General features: G+C 42.7%; 1 protein-coding gene across 3 annotated transcripts in view; it reads right to left on the bottom strand.

Moving 5' to 3' along the window:
* glra3 (glycine receptor, alpha 3) overlaps positions 1-26,115 on the bottom strand; it is a 43,232-nt gene extending 17,117 nt beyond the window's left edge. For 2 of the 3 annotated variants that reach the window (XM_030352746.1, XM_030352748.1), the window contains exons 1-6: positions 25,626-26,115; positions 17,670-17,800; positions 17,047-17,114; positions 12,095-12,318; positions 11,575-11,657; positions 9,023-9,160 (exon numbers count right to left, since the gene is read on the bottom strand). In XM_030352746.1, coding sequence (XP_030208606.1) covers positions 9,023-9,160; positions 11,575-11,657; positions 12,095-12,318; positions 17,047-17,114; positions 17,670-17,800; positions 25,626-25,687 — 706 coding nt within the window. In that variant the 5' untranslated portion in view covers positions 25,688-26,115. The remainder of the gene's footprint in view (positions 1-9,022; positions 9,161-11,574; positions 11,658-12,094; positions 12,319-17,046; positions 17,115-17,669; positions 17,801-25,625) is intronic. The other variant, XM_030352747.1, reaches the window with a different exon arrangement.
* Positions 26,116-27,216: the final 1,101 nt, after the last annotated feature.

The raw sequence follows: 27,216 nt of genomic DNA, 5'->3' as shown, positions 1-27,216 counted from the left end.
TATTATTATGATTATATGATATTATATTATATAGATATAGAGCTCCGGGCTATATCTATAAAATACGGCAGCAATCACTTCTCCTCCATGCTGTGGTTCCCTCTGACAGCTCATTGCTCAATGGGCAGCTGAAACAGAGGGGAATAGCCGTAGGCAAGATTTTTTTTCCTAAAAGCTATTTCCAGCAAACAGCTTCGAAAACATGTTTTCTGGAACTCATATACTATGTTTACTTGTTGGGAAAACACCATAATATATCTCCTTTAGTACTACTTATTACTGGGTACCGCTGCCATGGTAATTTTGAGCCATTAAATACTACTTATAAAGGCTTAGTGAGGGAGAGACGTAAGATGAGCTCACACACAAATACATGAATCACAGCATTATTAAAGATCCCATGGCATGGAAATTTCAACATTAGGTTTTCTAACATTAATATGAGTTCCTAGCCTGACTATTGTCCCCCTTCTTCTTCTTTCGTGTAACATCAGAGGTCCAACTCAGTGTCTTGTAGCCATGCCCTTGTCTCTGGTCCCACGTCAAAGAGGCCGGCTTCCGAGGGTGGTCTGTATAGGGGGCAGGTGGTCATAATATGCTCGACAGTCTGTTCAGGGGCACCACACTCGCATGTAGCGCTGTCTGCCAGGCCCCACTTCTTCATTGAAGATTTGAACCGACCGACCCCAGTACGTAGACGGTTCAGCAGAGTCCATTGCCGGCGTGGAAGATCGTCTCCTGTGGCTCCATCTCCTGGATCCAAGATGTAGTGGTGGATTTGGGTTGGCCCAGCCCTCTCCCACTCCTGCTTCCAAGCTGCCGCCAGCCATCCATCTTTGGACAGGTCCTCAGTGGTGGAACGGAGCAACTCTTGTGCCGCCTTGTTGTAAGGGTGGCGGGACTTGAGTCTGCTCAGAGGAGCTGCTGTCTCTGGTGTTATGGAGGATGTGCCAATCATGCTTCCGTGCTTTCCTTGCCAAGGCGAGAGTGGCAGCCTCTTGTCGTAGGCCAGCCGGTGCGATTCCTGCAAAGGACTGGCAGCAGGACGATAGGGGTAGACTTCAGTCATCCAGTGATGGGCGTTGTTGATAGCCTCATCCACTTTTTTTGTGTGTGGACTTCTGCTCCATACTGGGGCACAGTACTCCGCTGCTGAAAAGACCAGGGCTTGGGTGGATACCCGTAGTGTCTTGGCAGTGGCTCCCCAGGTTGTGCCAGCGAGGCGACGGATCAGTGCGACCCTTGATATTGTCTTTGCCCGGACATCTTCGAGATGTTGTTTGAAGGTCAGTGTCCGGTCCAGACGCACACCAAGGTATTTAGGGGCTTGCTGGGACTCCAGGCGCTTGTGGTCAGTGTATACCTCCAGTTCCCCTTGGCGTCTCTGTTGCAGAGATGGTGTGCTGCTGTAACAGTCTTGCCGGTGCTGAGTTGCAGGCGCCACTTTCGTAGGTAGGCTACTAGGACGTCCATGTCTTGGTTGAGACCGTCTTCCAGTGCCTTCCATGTGGGTCTTCTCAGCATGATTGCGAGATCGTCTGCGTAGCCGTACTTTTTGGATGCTGTGTCTGGTAGATCATAGATGTAAATATTAAACAGCATCGGAGGAAGGACCGAGCCCTGTGGGACACCGTTCCGTAGTCTTCTTAGCCTACTGCGCTGGCCATCGCTGGTCTGTAGGACAAAACTGCGGTTAGACATCGTCTCCATGATGAATTTCACCATATGTCGATCGGTTATTGTCCTCAGCAGCTTCAGGTGAAGTCTGCGGTGCCAGACGGTATCGTACGCGGCGGTCAGGTCCAGGTACACTACCCCAGCTTTCTCATTATCCTGGAAGCTGTCCTCGATGTCTTGAAACAGAAGTGTAACCTGGTCCACTGTGGACCTACCGCGACGGAAACCGGCCTGTTCCTGTGGAAGCTGTGGGTCAATCACTGGCTCAATGCGGCAGTGGATCATTCTTTCCAGGATTTTAAATGGAACACAGAGCAGCAATATGGGTCGGTATGCCTTGGGGTCTTCCGCAGGTTTTTTTGGCTTTGGCTATTGTCCCCCCTAGAAATGGCGTTAGGTGTAAAACGAGCACTAGGTATCCTGCTCGGCCTTTGAACAAACAAAGCTCAGACGATCTGGAATTTTTCCGCGTATGTCGTCATAAGGGGACATGTTACCTCCCCTTCTCTGCTTTGCCCGCCCAGAGAATTTGGCCCGCCAATTAGACAATGAGGTATGACTGTTTTACACTTCTTTGTTATTTGGATAACCGTTCTGCTGTTATGGCGCATAACACGTCAGGTTTTCGGACGTCTCTGGTATTTCCACAACGGGACTCGTAGTGGGGGTTATCTCAGCCATGGTGGAGAAGGAATTGGGGGAAAGGAACTTTGGCTTTGACTCCCTGAAGTACATGAACTGCGACATGGAGGAGAAAGGGATTGTTGCCCACGATTGTCTCCCGCAGGAGCCCCGCTGCCCGCTTCCAAGACGGTGGTGCCTCGGCAGCGAGGCTCCGGCGGGAGACAATCGCGGGCAAAAAGTCCCTTTCTCCTCCATGTCGTGGTTCAGTCTACTTCAGATTGATGTGGAAGTGGAAGTGGATGTACAAGAGACGTCGGCATACCCGACGCACTCGTTTGAGATTCATAATATCGTCTGGAAGCACACACAGCTTTTGGCCTTGATATTATGTATTATATGATATAGATATCTATGTATAATATGACACTATTTAGATAGAGAGCTCCAGGACTGTAACGCAAGTGCAGTACACATCAGGTTCTCTGATGTCTCTGGTATTTCCACAACAAGACTCGTAGTGGGGGTAATCTCAGCCATGGTTGAGAAGGAATTGGGGAAAAAGGAACTTTGGCTTTGACTCCCTGAAGTACATGAACCGTGACAAGGAGTTGAAAGGTATTGTTGCCCGCGATTGTCTCCCGCCGGAGCCCCGCTGCCCGCCGCCGCGAGGCACGCTGCCTGCTTCCGAGGAGGTGGTGCCTTGTCAGTGGGCAGTGGGACTCCGGCGGGAGACAATCGCGGGCGACAATCCCTTTCTCCTCCATGTCGCGGTTCAGTCTACTTCCGATTGATTTGGAAGTGGAAGAAGAACCAGAGACGTCAGAGAACCCGACGCAGTCGTTTGAGATTCATAATATTGTCTCGAGGCGCACACAGCTTTTGGCCATGATAATATATATTATATGATATAGATATTGAAGTGTTGTCTGTTCGTCTCATTCATGTAATAACCTACAAAATCACAGATATTTATGTATAATATGATATTATTTAGATATAGGGCACCAGTACTCCCGCCAGAGCACCCGGTGTGTTCTAGAATATTTACAGAACACGGCCAAAGGCTGTGTGCGCTTCGCCATTGCGATACATCCACTGTAAACAGAGCACATGGTACAAGCTCAAGCTCCTCAGGGCCACACCCCCACCCTCCTCCTTGACCCGCCTCTCTCCTCCTCATTTGCATTAAAGCTACAGCGCATTTGGGGAAAGCTCAATGTGCGACTGGCTCGTGGTGGCTGTAATTCTGCACCACGGCTGAATTTCGGGAACGTCTTCAAATACTGTGTTAGGGCCCACTAATATCTATATTAAAGCATCCATAGAGTAGCATGCCATGGGACCTTTAAGTGTTTAAAATCTTATCTAACGATATTATTGATAATTTACAACTAATAATGAATAGCTTACTAATGAGTATTCATGTATGGTTAGAAGTTGCAGTTATTCTAAAATGCTGCTGATAATTTGATGATTGTAGCCATTGATGGACTATCTGGCTTACTTACCCCCTATTCACTCTCTTTACGTGATGAACCTGGTTAGTATATGTAGATAAGTAAGTAGTAAGTAGATAAGTAAGTAAGTAGATAAGTAGATAGATGGATGGATGGATGGATGGATGGATGGATGGATGGATGGATGGATGGATGGATGGATGGATGGATGGATGGATGGATGGATAGATGGACCGATAGATAGACCGACAGATCTGATCGAATGTTGTTTTACAACCACTGAAGCTCACCTATCTATCCAATGAGTAAAAAACATTGACCAAGTGTTACCTATCTAAGTTTAAAATGACAAGTTGTCAGTCCTTCATCCTATAGTTTCCTTGTGAGCGATATATTTTGTAGATGGTGCATCAGTGATTAATGAAAAGGGACAAATGCTCCCTCTGCCGTGTTCCTGTACATGCGTGATGTGTAAGTGCAATGTGAGAGAGGTGTAGCAGCCACCGGCTGCCAGGAGAGGAGTGGGGAGCTAGGAAAGAAAAGGTGGAGAGAGTTGTAGAATGAAAAGTAAGAATACATAATTAAGGCGAGTGGGGCGGTGGAAACATGCTTTTTCAATTATCAGGTGATGGGAAACAAAGAGTCAGCATGTAGCACCGTTCTGATGTTATGTCACCTTCCCTCAACTCTCCCCCTTCACTTCCTCTCTGTCCTCTTTCCTCTCTGTTCATCTCTCATCAAGCACTTCTTTTCAATCTGAAAAATGTATCCCGTTGGTTAGTATTGTTTGATGAGTTCTTCTTAAGCTTTCTTACTTTCTTCACTGTTTTAGGACTTGTCCTTGCCTATATAGAAAGAAGCTGATTACTTTAACATAAGAATACAAAAATAAACATCCTAAAAAGTTTATTGGTAATATACTATATATACTTATTCTAAGACACATAATAATAAGAGTACATTAATTAACCATTAGTTAACATAAGTGAACACGCAATAATGAGTATGAACTAATAATTAATTCAGGATTAATTAACTGTTAACTAATTCTCTACTTATGGATACCATGTTAACTAACAGGGTTAGGGTTAGGGTTGACTCTAACCGCTACGACTTACCCCTATGCTAATGCTAAATAAAAATGTGTATTACTGTTGACAGTGCATTTTATTAATCAAACTAATAAAATATCTGTCCTCAAATGTGGGACCTGACACCCTTCAAGCCCCTTTAAAACCTTAATGAATTGTAACTTATTTTAACCAAAATAAGAATAATAATTATTATTATTATTATAATAATTAATTATTATATTAATAATTTGACTCACCCACATTTAAGGATGCCATTTTAGAGCAAAAAAACTACCTAAAGGATAGTGCCCCAGCGCCCTTTGATTTGCATGACGTAGTAGATACCTTCAGACACTCAAAGGTTAAGAAGAGCCCCGGGCCAGATAACATAGGGGGTCACCTACTCTCCTCGTGCGCTGAACAACTTGGTCTAATATTTTATTACATATTTAAGCTCTCCTTGAGCCAACAGAGAGTCCCCAAAATTTGGAAAAACTCGACTATTGTACCAGTGGCACAAATCTGTCGCCCTAAGGTTTTAAATGATTTTAGACCAATTGTCTTGACCTCATTGGTGATGAAATGTTTCGAAAAACTAATGAAAAAGGTGCTCCTCGTCAAAACAGAGAATCTATTGGACCCACAACAATTTGCTTATATGGCCAGGCGAGGGGTTGAGGATGCTACAGCCACTCTGCTTAACCTGATACTAGCACCTTGAAGGTAGCAACACTCATGCCAAATTTTTATTTGTTGATTTTTCATCAGCTTTTAACACTATTCAACCACACATTTTAGTTGATAAGCTGTTAAGAAATTTTAATTTCGATTTTAGTTTAGTGGGTTGGATTTTGGATTTTTTAACGGACAGAACTCAGAGAGTGAGGGTGAATGGGGTACTCTCAGAAAAGATACTGTCCTCTACAGGGTCACCAAAGGATTGTGTCCTGCCCCCTCTTTTATGCATCCTATACACTGATGACTGTCGTAGCCAGCACACAAACAGACATATTTTAAAGTTTGCAGATGACTCTATTGTTAGTCTTTTAAATGGAAAAGAATCTGAGCATGGTCCTGTTTTAAACGATTTTATAGCCTGGTGTGATAGTGCTCACTTACACTTGAATGTATCAAAAACGAAGGACATGGTCATTGATTATAGGCGCAAGTCCCCCCCTACCCAGGTCACTGCTATAAACGGGCAACCTGTAGAGGTAGTTGGCTCATATTAATACCTGGGAAGCATAATTGATGACAGGCTAAATTTTAATCTTGACACAGAGAATATATGTAAGAAAGGCCAACAGCGACTCTCCTGCCTCCGTAAATTGGCAAAATTCAATGTGGATAAAACCATTATGAGAATATTTTATAAATCATACATTGAATCTGTTTTATCTTTTTCTATGATATGCTGGTATGGAAATCTGAACGTAAAGGATAAAGCCTCACTCGCCAAAGTAGTGAAGGCCGGTGGCAAAATCATAGGTGCCAAGCAAAGCAGTCTAGCAGACCTGTACAATAGATTTGTCCACAAAAAGGCAGAATCTATTTTATCAGCAAATGGTCATCCTCTTCATCCTGAAGAGGATTTTACCTATGAGGTCAAGACAATCAGTTGTTACCTTCTAAGTCACGTTTCAGATTCCCTGCAGTTAAAACCAATAGACATAGGCCCCGTTCACACGAAGCCGATTTCATGGCGAAACCGCAAAGGTCTTGGGCGGTTCGGCCTTCCGTACACACGAAGCCGGCGAATCCGCTGACCGAAACCGCAAACTTCTGAAACCACCCTCGGAGGTGGTTTCAAATCTACCCGGTTTCGTTTTGGATTCGTGTTTACGCCTGAAACCGACTGAAACCGCAAACCATGACGTCATCGCCCCACCCCTCGACCTCCTAGCCAATGGCTCTTAAGCCCGCGGAGTCTCAGAAATCACATGCGAGCATGCGCATAAGGGCAGCCCTTATGCGCATTCTCGCCTCTTCTTATTATTTCATTTCTTCTGGATTTCTGTACCAGAAGCAGCGCCCCTTATGGGCCTGGAATGTGTACTACAGCGTTTCTACAGATCTACCCGGTTTCCCTTGCCTCGTCTTTACGGAGATACTTCGAAACCGGATAGATCGAAACCGTAACGGTTTCGCCCGTTTCGGCTTCGTGTGAACGGGGCCATAGACTCTCATTTGTTCCCAGTGCCATTTCTCTACTGAACTCAGATTTTGGAGCTCTGGGCCGACACGGTGTTTTTGGTGCAGTGTGAGGTATGATTACCTGCTGTATGAAAGGTACTCCATGGAGAGCAGAAAGTGTTTCCTGTTTTTCATTTTTTCTTTTATTTGACACATAGTAGTTATTATTATTATTCTGATTTACATGGGTATGTCATGCAGGGATTCTTATCAGCATGCCTGTATACACTCTGCACTATCTATACTATCTGCATGTATGTTTGGTCTGTCATGGTGTACTTTCTGTCCTATGTTGTCTATTGATGTCTTGCTGCAAACAAAATCGCCCTTAGGGGACAATAAAAAGCTTTAACTTAACTAATAATAATATTAATACTAATAAATATAACCGCAAGCGGTGATTAACGGGGTCCGAGCAAAATTAAAAGTGAAGAACACACTAATGGAAGATATATAAATATATTGTCATATTTAAGGAAAGATGTTCCACTTATAAACCTGAACTGCAGGGCTTTCTTCAAAGCATATTCCTTTAAAATCTTTAAAAAATCTGGGCAAATTAAACATTCGTAGTCAAGAACACTAACGGAAGAAATATAAATATGACAGAGTTAATTATGAAGGAAAAATGGTTAATGAAGAAGTTCCCCTTAATGCCATACTGTGTCTTGGCAGTCTGATTCTTGGAAACTAATGAGCCGGAATGTTGATTGCCTGATGAATTTCAGGTGCTGTTCAATGTTAGGTTTCTTAAATGAGTGGCAATGACAGAAAGTCATGTTCAGCTTGTTCAGAAACCTTGAATCTGGATTTCGAACTCTCAACCTAAGGATCACCAGCACACTATCATTCATTATCCCGTTGAGCCACTGACATTCCTGAACTGGATGAAGCCTCATTCACAATGTGAAAATGTCGATTGATAAGCAGCACACAACATCAAGAAAACTCCAAGCACACATTTCACAAGAGAATTAAAGGCTCTCAAAAAAGATTTGGAACTGTTAATGGTATCCACCTAATGATAGCCGTTGGTATTATACCATAAGGTAGTTATACAATAACAAAATGGTCATATAGGCAAAATGGGTTGAGAGTGTGGACATTTGGCTTTTCTATGAAATTGTGGGAAAAGTAAAAAAAATGCAGGCAGAAGACCAGGGTGAAAAAGATGCATCTGATTTTAGAAAATAGAGAAATAAGCCTAATTCATGATTTTTTTACAATAGCGTCACCTTTGGTTGCAGTACCACAAATTTGGGTTTATGGATAGAGGGGAAAATTTCAAGTGTTTTCGACTTACGATATAGGCTGCAGTATGACTTTTACAGAATTTCCGAAAAAAAAAAACGTTACAGAAACAATAGGGGCGAAGCAGCTTTGCTGCTCGGACCCCTAATAATAATAAGGTAGATCTTATTTAGGAGTTTATAGGCAGTGTTGATATGTGGCCTTAGTTTACATTATCTAAAAGCTATGTAAAACGTCAGAGGCCATGGAAGCAATATTTTGCATTATGCATAAACTCAAACGAACATCACTCTCATTTCCAACCACTAACACGTGGTGCTTGTGTGAGATACACAAACAAACTCACACAAACACACACACACACACACACACACACACACACACACACACACACACACACACACACACACACACACACACACACACACACACACAGTCACTCCAGAGTCACTCACACATGTACACAGTGGTTTCTGTGGCTTCATGAAATTTGCAATTGTTGGCCTCTCCATTATTCACAAGCTACAACACACTTTGTTCAGTGTTCTGATTGCTGCTTGAAGGCCTGCATAAATAAAAATAATGCCATGGAAAGCAGAGCACTAAAAACCACAGCAACATTTCAAAAATACAATTTAAGAAATGCAGGGTTTACTGAACAATAATATTAAAATAACACTTCAAAAAGAGAACTACTCGGAAAAATCGATTGTCTATTGAGTCCTCACTAGTGAATGTGTGCATTACCTGTGTTGTAATGCTTGGTGCAATATCTCAGATCGGATTCGTCCTTGAGGAGGAACTGTGGAAGGGTAAGCCCATCGGCTACTTGGACTGGTCCGTTCTCCTGCCACTCAAAGATCAGGTCATTCATGGTGTAACCAACTAGAGAGAGAGGACATAGAAACATAACAGATCACTCATCACATGACATGAATCCTTCTTTTACCTTTCACCTCCATCGTTCCCACAGATGATTCATCGGGATTGAGTGTTCTCATGTGTTTTAAGTAAGGGATAATCACCGAGAGGCAGGGCAATAAACAGTTTGATATGCCCGGCTCATGGACGGCTGGTGGACGGTAACCTTCCACGAGCCAGCCATATCGAACTGTTTATTGCTCTGCCTTGAGGTGATTATCTCGTTTATTCTACTTCATGCTTGCCAACATGATAAAACAATTCATATATTTTAATAATTATGCTTTTTCTTATTTGTATTGCATGCTTATTAAATGTATACCCTGTTTACGTTCATCTCCCTCAAAATGTAGTCCCCTTTAATTACGATCGATCGAACACGTTTTGGACACATATACCATGGTCACTTGCCAAAGAAACTTGCCAGTCAGCAGCAAGTACAACGGACAAGTCAGCGGGCAACCTGCCAGGTTAATGCCCCCCTCCCAGCCAATCAGAATCAAGCATTCTTAAACGAAGTAGTAGAATAAGTGGTGATGATGACATCCCATCTACCATCTATTCTTATTTTTCTATGGCTGAGACACGGAGGACGAGGAGCCAGCACACCTGACCTGTCTTCCTCTCTCCGCCCATGTCTCCCACTGTTAAGTGGTAGGGGGGGACATGGGAGGAGAGGGAGACAACTGAGCCGTCTCCCTCTCCTCCCATGTATCCAACTGTTAAGTGGTAGGGGGGGACATGGGAGGAGAGGGAGACAACTGAGCCGTCTCCCTCTCCTCCCATGTATCCAACTGTTAAGTGGTAGGGGGGGACATGGGAGGAGAGGGAGACAACTGAGCCGTCTCCCTCTCCTCCCATGTATCCAACTGTTAAGTGGTAGGGGGGGACATGGGAGGAGAGGGAGACAACTGAGCCGTCTCCCTCTCCTCCCATGTATCCAACTGTTAAGTGGTAGGGGGGGACACGGGAGGAGACTCACTTTACAACTGACTCACTTTACAACTGACTGAAATCCGCAAAAGAAAACAACCTCCACTCTATGATGTAATACCAATATGTGACGGCACAGTTGGCTGTCATTCATGCGGGCTGGCGGCGATGCAATGAAGCACAATAAAATGCCAAATTAAAACAGCTAATGATTAGGCCCAAGCCCGATCCTCGACCCCCCTCTCCACAACAGCCCTGGGGTCGGGCCGCGCTCCGCATGCCACGAAGGGTGAGTCATGAGACCATCAATATGCTTTAACAAGCTCTCAAATAGAGGCAAATGGAGGACAGGGATTATTTGAACAGATGGGAAGGAACGAAAATAGCAACAAACAACGCATCCAATCAAGGCCTGCGATGCAAAAAGCTGGACAACACACACAGACTTAAGAGTTGGAGAAGAAGAGGTCAGATAGAGAGGGGGTCAGTGGGGAGGCTGTTTGACATCCCGCTGTTGTGTTTCATACCTGATCATGTTGTCCTTATACATAATACAGTCTGACTATGGTGCCATTCGAAATAGATAACTTGTTGTTGCCGGCCCTAAGTAGGGCCGGTAATAGGGGGAATTGGGATTCTAATTATGAGCTGGAAATCCATAGACTTGTACTGGTAGCCAAACAAGACGGCATGATGACGACAATTGTTAACGTAGCAATCGTAAATGCTAAGCATTTGTTTCTATAAATATCTTTACTGTAACGCCAGCGATATTGTTCCCCTTTCCTCTGATAAAGGTACTTATTTTAAGTGGCTTTGGATACAAGCGCCTGTTAAATGCCCTAAATGTAAATGTAAAACACCTATAATAGTGCACTATATAGGACTATTACCATTACTATTTGTATAAACTGAAGCAACTGTCAACTGCCACCTCTTATTGCCAGTTCCATCAAACTCACAGTAACATAAGCCCATTGGGAACATGTTTCATCACACAAACAGCCCAAGTCCTCAACAGGGTTAGAATTCAAGAAAAAAAAAAAACAGTGTAAATATATATTCATATATTTACACAATATTTAGACAGATAATGTCATGTTGAAATATCTGTGCGTATATGTGTGCATGTGTGTTTGCGAGAGAGAGTGTGTGTGTGTGTGTTTATTTGTATGTTTGTGAGAGAGTATGTTCGAGAGACAGTATGTGTGTGTGTGTGTGTGTGTGTGTGTGTGTGTGTGTGTGTGTGTGTGTGTGTGTGTGTGTGTGTGTGTGTGTGTGTGTGTGTTTGTGTTTGCAAGAGAGACTGTGTGGGTGCGTGTGTGTGAGTGGGTTAATTTGTATGTTTGTTAGACAGAGAATGTTAAGAGTTTGTGTGTGTGACTTTGTGTGCGTGCAGGCATGCATGTCTAGTGTATGTGTAGTATATTTATTCATTCACTTACAACTTTCCAGTTGCATAATGCACGTTTGGACGTCCATTGGGAAGTTCTTTAAATCCATGGGACACGACAGGGTCAGTGTGAGCCTGATAGAGATGGAGGACGAGAAGACAAAGAGAGGGGGGAGGAAAGTGGAAAAGACACAAAGGACAGACGGTTGGTAAAAATAAAGAAGACGTATATGATTAAAGCATTATTCTACCATTCCACCATTAACACCCACCGTACCTACTGCTGGTTGCCATGCCTTCCACCCCCATCCAGCCCAGCTACACTGTATTGCACAGTGTAGCTAGGGTCTGTCCTTTGGGGACAGACCCGTACTAGACCCGTGTGATTTGACTAAATTAACTGGTATGTTTTCATATTTTTATGCAGAAAATGTAGTTTTCATATTTGCCTAAATGTGAGCCTTGAAAGTATTGATGTCATAGAAAGAGATCCTTTTATAAATAAGCTGAGCCTATGGCAGAGCCAATATGTGGAAGAGACATTATTCAATGCCACACCCACAACCTTTTACCTAATGGAGTAAAGAACATTGCCATTCTTGAATATCCTGAGAAGTTTGTTATCCGTTGTGACTCCATGAAAATGGGCTCCCTTCTCATTGGCAAAGAAGAGATCTGGTTTCCATATGGAGTCTAACATGGAGGGGTCAAGGTCGAGGGAGTCGTCGGGGTACTCGGTGAAGGCCAGCCTGGGGTCGTTCCACTGCTGCCTCAGGAAGATGTTCACACGGTAGTCCTGGAGGGAGAGAGAGACCATCAGAGGACCATTCATATAACAAAGTCTAATATGGCATCGGCCTACTGATATGAGACTGATATGAATTGATCCAATAGGCTTGGAGAGCAGAATGAAGGGACTAACAGTTATAAAAAGCCGAATTGTGTTTTCATATTTTGATGATATTTCTAAGTAGATCTGTGTGCTTTTTATAAAAAGAAAATCCAATTTCCATCGATAGATTGGTTTTCATGAGTAACATTTGCCTTGTGTTATAATCATTTAAAGTGCTCCCCTTTGGGCTTCCTTTGCATGCAGTACACATATGTACTGTATGTGTGTCTATGTACCTGTGTAATGAGGCTGTGTGTCTGTCTCTACATGTTGTGTTTTATTAACGTTTTCACACATTGTCTGGTTGAAGGATTCTTGGAATTTATGCATGAAGTGAAATGAACTGTTTTGGAAATAAATAAGAAAACATGCACTCACACATATTTACAAGCACGCCCGATTGTTCAGTGGAGCATCACTAGCATAGATGCATATAATATAAGGTCAGTGGGTTCCAAAAGCTTCCCAAATGTTGTGACCCTGGGGTTTTAAAAGCTGGCGGTTTCCATCAAGCCCAAAAGAGGCTCATCGTGTTACAACATGGCCTGTTGAAGTTCACAAATGGCATGCAGAATTGAAGGCCCGACAGTTTCTGCTAGGATTCTGGTGGTGCTGGCCTATGTTTAGTCAGATCAGTTTAAAAAGTAGAAGTAAAGAAATGCATAAATATTTTTGACAGGTGTTGGTGTTACAGTACGAGAAGAAACCTTTTGTTTTCGCAACAAAAAAGTGCTTTATCCATCTCTCCATCTGTCTTTATTTGGGAGTAAAGATTGAGCCAAGATGACAGTCTCTATCCATTTATTTAGTTTTTTGAAGACGGCTACCTTTTTAAACGGCATCCCATGATGAGTTTGGCACAAGGCTATGTTTTGTTGTGAGATGCTGTGTTGGTTTATATCCCCCTCTGTGCTAAATGCCTCCGCTGACTCTGAACACCACTACACATGAACACACGCAGAGAACAAGAGGCATGGCTTCATGCACAGCACTGTTTCTCAATACTTCTGATATGACCTAACTAAACCAACTCTTAGAGTAAGCAAGCAAATCAAATGCATTTGTATAGCACCTTTCATATAAACTAAGTCACAGAGTGCTTTAGGGGCCAAACAAAACAGGACATAAAACACAATCACTAATAAAAACACATAATATTACACATACTTCTCAATAAAAGCCTGGAAGAAGTGTCTTTGAAGGCTTTAATAAAGTGTCCACAGAGACCCTACTCCCACTTCCAAGGGGAGGGTGCTCCAGCCCTAAAGCCCCTGCCCCCTCTAGTTGGGTCCTGAGTCCTTGGAACAGTAACTAGGTCCTGTTAGTCTGGGTGACCAAACCACCATCACCGTGCCCCCTGTCATCACTGAGACATCCGTTACTAATATCATTTAGCAGAGTGACTTAATGTGTCTCTGTCTCTGCCTTTACGTCAATGTGAATTGAAACAATGGCAATATAGCACTTCGGTCATTGTTATAAGAGATTTTGGAAAGTACTTTCAAACTCAACATTAATTCCAAAAGACGCGAGTGCTTTACATCCGGGGGAAGTGCACTCAGGCTTAATGTTCTTGTGAGAACATTCTTGTGTTCTTGTGTCATTTTGACAAATGATATTAGGCCGGGATGTTCTTGAAGAACAGAGGAGACGGTTACCATGTTTGGAGGATTAGCCTGAAGACACATGTAGGGTGTAGTGAGTCTGATGGGGATCTGGACCGGACATGTCGCTCTCTGAGTTGCACTAAGTTCATGTTTGTGTGTGGGGAGTGCCGGCGGTACGCAGGGAGCTCCCCAGTCCGGGGCTATGTCGCCTGTGAGAGGAGCTAACAGCAGGAGGGAGAGATGAACAGCCAGATGGTGGAGAGGAGAGGTCCACTGTAAGCCCTGCTACGCGACATATGGCCCATACAGACCACCCTCTCCCTCGGAATCCCCCACTGTCTGTTTCCCCCACCTTCCCTCTATCAGTCTACATCATCGCTCTGTCATTTGTATTTCACATCTCAGTCTACATTACACATCAGTTCAATGTCAACAATTGATTGAATAATGTCCAAATTTTCATTTCTCCTTTTAGGTAACATATACTAATAGCTATTTGTATTTTGGCCAATATAACACAAATCTTCACTAATTCACTATGCAGTCTTATTACATGCAATTATGTAATTATATTAATAATTTAAAGGATAACAACCAAATATTTAAAGGTATTTTATGTCATTTCTGCCAGGTTTCTCAATCAAAACAATGACAAGAGGACATAGTTTGATGCTGCTGCAGTAGCGTGGGAACATGGACGTTGTTCACTTCATCCCCATCACCAGGGAAAATCCATCTGACGTGAGGCAGGCAGAATTCATGTTCACGGATGGGTTAATGTATACAAGTTTTATTCATGTTACATTTAGTTTATTCACATAATGACTGTGGGGGGACGTGCGACGTCTGGCCTGCAGGGGGAGTATGGGCAGGTTGGGAGCGCACCGGATTGGAAGGATAGGAAGGATCGGGAGCGGAGGGACAGGGGCGATCGCCGCCAGAGATCGCCTTGAACGCACCCTTCGACCGCTTTGAGCGGAGTTATGATTGACATTTAAACGACATGTGTTTTTGGACTTGCGAGCGATCAAAATAAAAGGACTTTCTATTGGAAGAGCAAACCTGGTGTCCAAGCGCTCTGTGAACCCCTTACAATGACATTTCAATAAAGAAGCCACAAGCAACATAACGATAACTTGCTGACTAAACTAAGTAATTTAATGTATCATTCATGTGAAGCCCAGTGCAGTTATCCCTGTTCAAAACAATCATTCTATAAAAACTTGAGTTGTTACGTTACTGTATATATATCAGTGTTTCCCACCTAATTTAGTGGTCCTTGTGGTGGTACCTCATGGGGGTACCTGATGGGGGAGGGGGTTTAAAGTGTACTTTACAAATACATTGGATATTCAGATTTTCATACTCAGATTTACAGTATGTGAGAGAAGGCGATCTCACGAGAGACTTCATCACCAGTATGAGTCCTGTGTTGTCTAGCGGTGTCCTGCCCAGGAGAGATTTGGGTAGCAGACCTCCTCTCTAAAAGACTTCATTTGGTGAATTTTTCTAAACAATAGGAAAATTACAAAGTCTCGGGTATCTAAATGTTCCCAATGGATTTAATGTGTTTTTTTTAAGTGTATCTCACTAGCTCCATAACAGTAAAATGAAGGTAAAGACCTGCGTTGCCAATTGAGTTCTAGTGTGGGCTTAACACACATTTACTGTATATAATACAGGGAAAAACTGACCTGACATAGACTTTATATAATTTAACAGAATTTCCATTGTGTATCTCATACTTTTTCCACACCAAAATAGCCTGAGTATTCGTTCAAATTTAGACAGTGTATTCATTATTTTGTATGCCTGCCATCGCTAATACCAATTGGTGAACTCCGACTTGATACATTAATTAAATCAGCAAGCCGTTCCTCTGCAGGGGGGAAAATCAACAACAATCCTTCATCCCACGCATGATGGGGTTCTGATTCAGAGTGTGATTCACGGGGAGGGGGGGCTGTTCCCAGATGGGCCCTTGTTAGTGTGTGTGTGAGAGAGAGAGCGAGAGTGAATCAATGGATAACGTGCAGCTGTACAATGAAATAAGATCTGACCCATTTAAAAAAATAAATAATGCAGGAAAAAACACTGCCGATCACGTATGGCGTTGTATGGCACGAGCAACTTGTCAAAGTAGCACCTTGGAGCAAGCTAGTTCGACATTGTAATATCATACATCATAAATAAGGTCGCTACTGGATTAAGCTACGGGCCAAAGGGCATATGTTGCCATTGACATGCTACCAAATGTAAGAGACCGTTCGTTACCTGTGATTGTCTTTAGGTATCTGAATGCGGAAATGTTACATATATCTTTATCCATTTTTTAATATTTATTAGACCAACTTCTACCAAAAGGTTAGCACTACCTTAAGAGCTTATGATTTGATGATTTGATGATATTGGTCCTGCCCTTCTGGCTGTTTCATTTGGTAGCTGAAGTTGCTAAACTAAATTGGAGCATGAATATACACATTGTGTAAGACATATTCAATAGGCATGCAGCACTGACCACACAACCACTCGGCAAGCAGAGGGGTTATGATGCAGCTATGTATTTTCAGCAACACTCATGGATTAATGGGGGAGCAGGTGCGCTCCTCGGGTGGGAATGGGGCAGCTGACGATCATACAGAGGTCTGATCAGAGCCCTGCTCTGGGAGGGAGGACACACGTCCAGAGATGGTCATGAAGGGGAAGCCCTTTTTGCATGCCAGTGGTAAGATATTTGAAGATGGATTAATTTACTATCTTCACTTCTACTACTACTGTATATTTGGTCCTCTTGTATCTGGAATTCCCAAATGATGAGGGTAATTAATAGCCCACTAATCGACTTAAGATAACAAATTATAATTCCAATTGGAATGAAAAATATTAGGAAATAAATATATTGTATAAACAAAGTCAAATGTGTGATTGACCATCTTTTTTGAGGTAATCAATGTCTATTGAACAAGATAAATCCATTTACAATCAGCTCTAACAAATGCTTATTTGAGCATTAACTGTTACGTACCATTGTTGTCTCAGCAATTGAACCAAAGCTGTTAATGAAAATGTTACAGGATACATTGACGGCTGGACCTGTGATAGACCAAGCAGAGAAGGGACAGAGATTTAAGAGGCAAAACAGGATAGGTTTTTTAATTTCAATGATAAAGATTACCCATTGTATGATCACAATTAAAAAAAAATAATAATAATAATAATCTCTGCCCTTTCTTCATATTCATGATTTATCTTGCATTCCACATTTCAGAGGTGCATGACACACCTCTGAAATGTTGAAGCTCTGCAATCACTGTCTACAAACCGCTGTTCCCAGCGGCGGTTCAGAACCCCAACATATTGACCATGGCCTTGAGTGGAATGCATACCCACTTCACAAACAGCCCATTGCGGTGACTTTAAATTCCGATTTGAACTATTCCAGCTCATTTGGATCAGTGAGCATCCATACTGTAGTATACCAGCCATTGGTAGTAGAAAGTGGGGTTGGGGGGAAAATAGAAAGATAATCTCTAGTACCAAAACAGAAATGTATATTCCAAGACCTCAGTATAATCATCTATACCATAATACCTTTACTAAAACTTCAGTCATGCAAAGAAACACAGATGATGCTAGTTACAAAAGTACCTTTAAAGTTTGGTCTTATCCTGGCATCATATCCAGACGTCCTGCCCATGAGTTTGTCTAAGAAGTCTGATGGGGACATGGGAATGGGGCGACTCCGAGCACCATGGTCCGGCTCCTTGCAGTGACTTCTACTTAAATAGACAGTGATAGAAACAAAGTGAGCATAGATAATCATCCAGAATCCTTGAGAACTAATGAGCACTACTATGTGTATTTATTATTTCCAACAACAGGTGTATCTTCAGTCAATTTTTCTTTGGTACTAGTTTTTCACATAGAATCCAGTTTCTGATGTTGATAACGTTCACACCTTAATAATTCTGGTTGAAGTTGACTGTGGTACGGAGCTTGGAGGGTGAAATGGGAGTAATTTTATGAAGCGAGCGTGCTCTTTATATTTCGCAGAAAGCTTGGTAGAATTCCAGTACCAAGCACATATTTGCATGAAAACCCAGAAGAAATGCATTATTTCTTGTTGTTCGTAGTGACAATCAACCACTTCATTTGATGCTGAATACGCTCATCTAATGCATCCACTCAATCACATTCAGTCAATCAGATCATTCAAACGTTCTCTCTTTTCCACTTTGATGTCACAACCAGACCATACTGATCACACCCAGACCAAACTAATCACACCCAGACCATACTAATCGCACCAAGACCATACTGATCACACCCAGACCATACTTATCACACCAAGACCATACTGATCACAACCATACCACACTGATCAAACCCAGACCATACTGATTACACCCAGGCTGCTTCCCAATGTCAAGGAAGCATGCTCAACGGCCGCCCTTTTAAGGACGCTACATCATAGAACGCCGACAAGCACTGTTCCAATGTTGAGGACACTCGAAAGCCGCGCCATTTTTGCGTCCTTTGTTTTTGAGAATTCCGAGATTTTTCAAGGATGCATCGCTGCATCCTAGACGAGCCAAAACTACCCACAATCCTCTGCGTTCACTGGGCGGGTTCTTGAAAATGGCAGAGCAGTACACGTTCAAATTAAGTGAAGTTATATTAGTTTTCAGAAATATTTTGTGCCGTATTGCTTTTTATAGATTCATCATGTTAATGCAAATAATCAAGCCTGAAGACCTGTGCCACTTTTCAAACGTTTTTGCAACTTAATGATACGTTGCTATATTTTGCATGGACGTAGCTGGTGTTAAACACCACTTTCACCAATGTCAATTTACTCGCTCAAAAGATTACATTATTTATGTATACCTATTTATGTTTGTGTTGAATCGTTTTTTTTTGGGTCAGCCCAGCAAACGGAGGCTTTTGTGCGCCTTAGGGTGGCGCACAAACATTTGTTTACCGGTGGAAGGGATAGTGCCACTATCCAATGTTGTAAAATTAATGCACAACCGATCATTTGCAATGTTTGTAATTTTGAATGAACGTATATAATTGTATTTTATATGATATACTTATTTGTTCAAAGCACTGGTAGATTGTAGGAATATATGAATGAATGAATCAGATCAGTTAAATAATATATCCAAATAAATACACGTTTATCATCTCTTTCTTTGTCTTTTTCCCCCTGCATAATAGTAATCAACCGTACTGTAAATGTGATGCATGAATTAAGTTCTCAGACAATTTCACTTAGTTTTATAAATTTTATTAATGGATTTTCCTTTTAATAAAGACGATTCGATCAACCGCAACAAAGCTTTTGTGACTTCCCCTAAGAGGCTCCATGCGAAGGAGAAATGACCGCATTCATACCAGACAAAAGTCAAATAAATATCGATCAGCTTGATTGCTGCCATGTTTTATTCATAAGCGCACATGTGTTTACAAGCGGACACGCAGTATTAAAAAGCGGAAGCGCTTCCACACTACCAAGTCATTCCAAAGTCCGAACGTTACAAACGCTAGGAAGCACTCGAGCTAGCACTCTAGTCTCATCTCCATAGGACGCGACTAGCAAGGACGCGTCCTAGCAAGGCTGCAGCCTTCACTTTGGGAAACAGCCCCAGACTATGGCAACACTCACTAATGTGATAAAAGATGCATTCGGGCGTATTATATTATTCCACTCGCGTAGATATTAACTGCGAGCGCGCAAATGATCTCTGCGCGCGCAAAACAGCCTCTCGCGCGCGCAAATTACCTCAGCGCGCGCAAAACAGCCTCTCGCGAGCAGCAAATTACCTCAGCGCGAGCAAAACCTCTCGCGAAAGATGTTTTTACGCTCTCGCTCGAATTTAATTTTGGCACTATGGGGGAGGGAACCAAGGCAGGGCGGGCTTTCCTATGATTGGCTGTTTCTGAAGCGCGATATTTGATTGACAGCCCTCCTCAGCTCTCCTCTCATTCAATTCTGAATTGTACAGTAAATGGCTGAAACGATAGTTACTTATTGTAACTCTAGATTCTATGAGTATAGGGGCAGCCTTTTAAGGCTATCGATATTGGGTTATCCCTAGGCGTGAGCCGTAGCACTGAAAATTTGTAATCCCCGACCACCAACAGCGTGGGCCTCAATTACGTCCGCGTGCGGCGTGCCTCAACGACGTCCGCATTTCGCAGATATAGTCGGGCGCCGGCGGACGTTCTGCTCCCAATAAACAGCTTTTCTTCAGCTATTTAAAGGACAATGAGGCCGACACTTAAAAGGCTGCGCCTATACTCATAGAATCTGGAGTTACAATACGTAACTATCGTTTCAGCCATTTACTGTACAATTCAGAATTGAATGTGAGGAGGGCTGTCAATCAAATATCGCGCTTCAGAAACGGCCAATCACGTTTGGCCGTTTCACGTATCGCCCTGCCTTGGTTCCCTCCCCCATAGTGCCAAAATTAAATTCGAGCGAGAGCGTAAAAACATCTTTCGCGAGAGGTTTTGCGCGCGCTGAGGTAATTTGCGCGCGCGAGAGGCTGTTTTGCGCGCGCAGAGATCATTTGCGCGCTCGCAGTTAATATCTACGCGTGTGGAATAATATAATACGCCCGAATGCATCTTTTATCACATTAGTGAATTATGGCACTAATGTGACGCCATACCAGACCATACTGATCAGAACCAGACCATACTGATCACACCCAGACCATGTTGTTAACTGATGACACCCAGACCATACTGATCACACCAAGATCATACTGATCACAGCCAGACCATACTGATCACACCCAGATCACACTGATCACACCAAGACCATACTAATTACACCCAGACCATACTGATTAGAACCAGACCATACTGATCAAACCCAGACCATGTTGTTAACTGATGACACCCAGACCATACTGATCACACCAAGATAATACTGATCACAGCCAGACCATGTTGTAATTTATGACACCCAGACCATATTACATTATGTGGCCCTCTGTTCATACGGATCACACACAGACCATGTTGCTTCGGATTAAAATTTGCATCCCTCTGTCATCTCTCTGCTACTATGTTGTATGAGTGTATTTAATAAACTCCCGGTACGCTAACTAAGTTGTTGATTCCTCGTTTTATGTGTAGTCATGATACTGCAGAGGTTTGGTGCTATTTTGAGCAATACTAGTGGTTAAAAAATGCAGATTTGGAAGCATTCGCTGTGGCCCTAGCTAATAAAATGGATGCCATTTGGGCTGTAAAATTGCTCCCGGCAATCTCTATACTTGATTATCAGATTATTAGAAAAAATTTCGCCGGAATTACAATTCCGGTCGCGGATCAAGCAGTGATCTGCAGTGGTTCTCCAATGAGTGCTTTCCAATGGAAGCATTGCTGTAGATTTTTTGGAGCACATCTCTCCATCGGCTCCTGTAGTGCGGGGATCCACAGGGGTCTGTCATCAGTACCTTCTGATTTTCTCTATATATGCATCCCCTCGGCCACATTATAATTAATTTGTCACTGCTACACGGACAATATCTCGTTATATTTGTCTTTCAGCATCAATGTATAACAAACTCACCAACCTGCTTATCTTAAAAAACTGTTTAGTTGGGCCGTTCTAAAATAATATTTAACAATGCTGGCATTGCCCACACTACAAGCTCATCATGTGTTGACTGATTAATTCAGTCCATAGACCCTGTCATTTCAAAAACAATGTAGCCAGACATGGACTACTTCCAAATATATTTGCTTCGCTAGTTTTACTTGTCAACGGAATGATTGACATCGTAGTGGATTGAACCTGGCAATTGACAATGATGATGTATGTGGAATCCTCCAGGCATGTTTGACATTACATGGTGAGAGAGCTTAAGCACTGTAATGTGTACAAGGTTGAATGTAGCCTTCAGCAAGCAAGCACAATGTCTTTTAACACGTGAACACAAACTCAAAACCTGCATCACTTAATGCCAACATCATTTTAATCAGGGTGTCTACCAAATGTTAATCATTTGGTAGAAAATATAAGAAAGTTATAAGAAATATAAGAAAGAAGGAGGGTGAGGGGGAAATTAAACTGGGTTGAATAGATTTGAATTTAAATGACCTTGCTTGAGGCAGAAATATGAAACCGAGTTACACACACAGAACTGAATAGAACTGGGGGACCATAACCTCACTGTCTGAAGTGTCTGGGTCATCACTGCACAATCCCAGTTAACAACTGGCTCTGACCATAACCTCACTGTCTGAAGTGTCATCACTGCACACTCCCAGTTAACATCTGGCTCTGACCATAACCTCAATGTCTACAGTGTCATCACTGCACCCTACCAGTTAACATCTGGCTGTGGTAAAAAGAGGGGTTGGTTTTTTTAGGCACTATTGTAGTGAAAGGCAGATAATCATAAAAATGTCCAGGCAAAAGTAAAGTTAATCTCTATGTACACCATATTACTGTTTCCAAAGTGGATGATGTCCCATTTGCCAAAGCTCATCAGGAGCTTGGATGCGCTCTCTGCAGAGGATCAATAAAGCCAGCTTAAAATGCTTTGAGGGATGCTTGGAGAATGGTAGAAAGATGTAGATAACATGTTCCAATTAAATTTGACATCTCCCAGGTGTTCAGGTTTGGAATGGTTTTTGACCCAGTAACTTTCAACATTAAATAACAATATTTTAAATATTAATATAAAAAATAAGGCCGCAATGGTTGGTCTCTAACAGTTGAAGTTCACTGCATTGATACATGCCCAACTTACCCAAAAATTACCCAAATTCAGCGGAAGAAACAGAAAAATAAATATAAGACATAGTCTGGCTTGCTTTGCAACCAAACTAATAACTCAACGTCATGTTAATTGTTGTGCCATATAACTTGGAAATTACTAATCTAGCCATTTCTTGAAACTTTCAAATATTCAGATTATCATAAAACTAAAAAAGATGGTTCTTACATTGTGCAAAGTTTAGAAGAAATTGCATTCAAGAGCGTGCAAAGAAATGCACTATTGCTGAATAATCATAACTGGAGTATTACTCAATTGACAGCCAGTTAGTATTAGTAGGGAGAGCCTTTTGATCTAGGACGAGGAGATTGGGTGTGTGTATGTGTGTGCATGTATTTGTGAATTCTGATACATAAAACCGACAGTATAACCAAGTATTAACCAAGAGGTTCCTTAAATCTTCCAGTGAAATTTGAGCGTAAAAGAAGGACCGTGTTAGGACATGGTAAATACTCCATGATTGGAAATGTAGTCTTCATTCCTGGAAGCGCCACATTGGAACTCTATATCTACTCTTATAGTTTAAAGAATGCGTTATAATAGGTTGGTAACATAGTGTGAGTGAATGAGTGAGTGAGTGAGTTGGTGAGTGAGTGACTGAGTCTTTGTGTATGTATGTATGCGTATGCAGGCTAGAGGCTAGTGGTGTGCCGTGCAGGGTAAGCCCCTTACTGTTTACCTCAAAGATCAAAAATAATAATCCTCCTGGAACAAACGAGGTGAACAAACGCACACGCGACAGCAGGAAGACACGCTCAGCAGGCACTGGGCCCTCTCACTATAATGAAGGCATGCCGTGCATACACTGAGATTGCGGATTGTGACGTCCTGTTGTTGTTTCCCAACAACTAGTAATAGATTCTAGTTGTTGGGAAAAAAGATTCAGTTCAAAAAAGTGTGTGTGTGTGTGTGTGTGTGTGTGTGTGTGTGTGTGTGTGTGTGTGTGTGTGTGTGTGTGTGTGTGTGTGTGTGTGTGTGTGGGTGTGTGTGTGTGTGGCTGTATTTATATATTTATTATTTATACTTATTTATACACATGCAACAGATGAGTGTAGAAATCAATGGATAATCGAACACATGCAGGAGGCCTCCCTGGGCCCAATTGTAGGTTGTAGGTATGGATGTGTCTTTTAAGCTTAGCCCTGAGATGTTGTGTGCGGCCCACTATGGGTAAGTCTGTGGCGATAGCTTTAGGCTCCTCACTGTAGTACTATCTGCAAATGGAATCCATTGAAGTGTGAAGATTTTGGTATTCTAAAACTTACACAAAGCTATACTTGAGAAGGATGGGATGACAATTTGCTGGAGAATATAAAAGATTTAGCAAATCTTCTTAGAACGTCAGAGATGAATTCAGAATTTGAATTCAACAGGCGTGTCCGCCTAAACTTGTAGGTCTTACACTACTGTGTGTTTGTTTTTCTTAATTTCTGATTCCCACCTAGAAAAGCTTCTGAAAGCCAGCAGTGTGTGATTTAGATTATTATGTGGTGTTTCTTTTTCAGTCCTTTTCCTCAATAAATTATATTTGGATTTATTTTTGGATTGGATGATTATTAAATCGTTTCTTTCACATTGGTCATATATTTATTTCACACAATCATCTAAACTGCAATAATAATCTATGCCATTTTGTTGCCATTACGATGCAGGGCTAATATCCTATGTCTATGATGCCGTTCTTTTCGTGACGTCAAGGGCCTCTTAGTGTGTGTCCTTCGACGTCAATGACTAAGGGACATCAGCCGCGAGGTGTGTGTGGAAGGGTGTGTGTGTGTGTGTGTGTTTGTGTGTGTGTGGAGCTGTGTTTGTGTGTGTGTGTGTGTGCGTGCGTGCGTGTGTGTGTGGATGTGTGGAGCACCGTGTGTGTGGATGTGGGGAGCTGTGTGTGCGTGTGTGTGTGGAGCTCTGTGTGTGTGGATGTGGGGAGCTGTGTGTGCGTGTGTGTGTGTGGAGCTCTGTGTGTGTGGATGTGTGGAGCTGTGTGTGAGCATGTGTGTGTGTGTGTGTGGATGTGTTGAGCTGTGTTTGTGTGTGTGTGTGTGTGTGTGTGTGTGTGTGTGTGTGTGTGTGTGTGTGTGTGTGTGTGTGTGTGTGTGTGTGTGTGTGTGTGTGTGTGTGTGTGTGTGTGTGGAGCTCTGTGTGTGTGGATGTGTGGAGCCCTGTCTGTCTGTCTGTAGGCTACGGCTTATTCTGATGTCCGTTACCAAGACAGGGTTGGGATACACTTGTAGTAGAACTTCACTCTGTGTGAGATGTGCATAACGCTATAGGGTAATATATAACGACGGTAGTAGAAAAGTATTACAAAGTTGGCGCGGGTGGTTACCATGGGGATATCTCCCCTTGGTTAATCCCATGGTGTTATAAGAATAAACAGGTGGTTCACTTAGGCTACACTTAGACTATGAAGTACTGCTCGAGTTTCCTGGGCCATTAAAAGCGCAGTAACTGCATGTCTGCAAGTGTGCCAGCCTATGTATGATTGTATGTCTTGATGTAACCTCTAATACATAATTGTGGTTTTCAAAGAAGTTATTGATCATCTACATTTGCACCAAGAGCATGATTCAATGTTTGTTTGTTCTATATTCTTATTGAGATTATTATTTGGATTAGGCTATTCTTCTCTCGATTGATTGCAAAACATGATGCCACACACACACACACACACACACACACACACACACACACACACACACACACACACACACACACACACACACAGACACACACACACACACACACACACACACACACACACACACACACACACACACACACACTTGACCCAACCTACCTCGGCAGCATGGCTAATGAGAAGCACAGCATGATGCCGGCAGCTGAAAGCTTCCTCCTCATCTTTGAGTAGACTCAACCCTCCAGCTCGAGACACCGACTGGCCACTGTGAAAGCAACGCTCCTGGTCTCCGGCTTTTGCTTGATCCGAGTCACCAGTCCCTCGGCGGTACCCCACAGTGGAGCAGCCAGTTCAGAGACATGAGATCAGAAACAGAGCAGGCTTTTAATCCACATGGAACGAAAAAAAAAGAAAAAAAAAAAGATCCTCACAGAAGTTAAGATTCGCCGTGTCTACCCATCACAAGACAGTGAACTGAGCGTCACATTACGATTACATATTCGTGAGAGAAGACATCTCCACACGCTGAAAACAGTCGGACAAGGACCGCGCGGCAGCTGTTATGAGCAGACTCGCTCCGCGCGTCTGAAGAAGATCCCGCCCCCACTGGACCGACTTGAGTGACAAGCGGCTTAACTAATGTCCTACATCTCCCAGCCATAGTTGAATAGTTAAAATTATAGTTGAAAGACGGGTCAGTCAATCTCTCTCTCTCTCTCTCTCTCTCTCTCTCTCTCTCTCTCTCTCTCTCTCTCTCTCTCTCTCTCTCTCTCTCTCTCTCTCTCTAACATGTAGAAGGCTGTAGGCTACATCGTTATTCTGCACTGGCACAGCAGTCTCGTGGCAGTCGATTTGACAGATTGTGAAGTGTCTGACTTTTTGCCTTTTGAGAAACATCAGATCACATGAACATCATGACATTGAGCATATCAGCTTTATTTTTATTTTACATAGCCTACAAATGTAATGTGCATAGGGATGAGGTATTCTTTGTACGAGAGACATTTATGTTTGCTACCAATCTAAATGCATATTTCTCTATTTACGATAAGCTATAGATCAGGGAACTTAGCTCTTCTACTGTACACACGTGTGAACAAACTGCAATCGTGTTATGTCCACCAACTAGGTGCCAACAACATGACCGCACGCACGCACACAACCCACGGAGCCCCCCGGCCCCCCCAAACTCCCATGACAACTGCCAGCGACATCACAATAACCTCATCATACATTTTATTCAGCACCACATTTGTGTGCATTCTGTTTTGATTAATTAAAACATCTGTGATTCACCTCCATATTCACAAACACCCTCTTCCACACCTCACCTGCTGCTGGCTCTTAAACAAATCCACCGTCTCACTCATTCCCTTCAAACCACCTTCAACCCCTTCCCCTTCACATACAATTCAGGCATACATAATTCTTGTACTCACACATTCACTTTCAATCAGTCCAGCCCATTCCCCTGGTATACTGCTTATATATTTGTTTTTACCTCATCTTCATTCTCCATGCAATCTATCTCCCACCGTGCATCAAATATGCAGTTCTTCATGAGGAATCCTGGGATGACCTCATACATGAGGTCTTTCATTTGCTCAAGGCCTCCTTTGATACATCTTGGTTCGTATAATGTTTTAAGTTATGTTTGATCTTTGCCCATCGCACTCATATTGCACCTTTGGTAACAACCTCCTCCACGCCTCTAACACCTTGCTGTAGGTCTCAGGTATCCCAACCGTCA

Source organism: Gadus morhua, chromosome 3 (assembly GCF_902167405.1).
Source record: "Gadus morhua chromosome 3, gadMor3.0, whole genome shotgun sequence".
NCBI classification, from domain to species: domain Eukaryota; kingdom Metazoa; phylum Chordata; class Actinopteri; order Gadiformes; family Gadidae; genus Gadus; species Gadus morhua.
The sequence above is the reverse complement of the archived record's forward strand: the minus strand, read 5'-3'. Positions and strand labels throughout refer to the sequence as shown.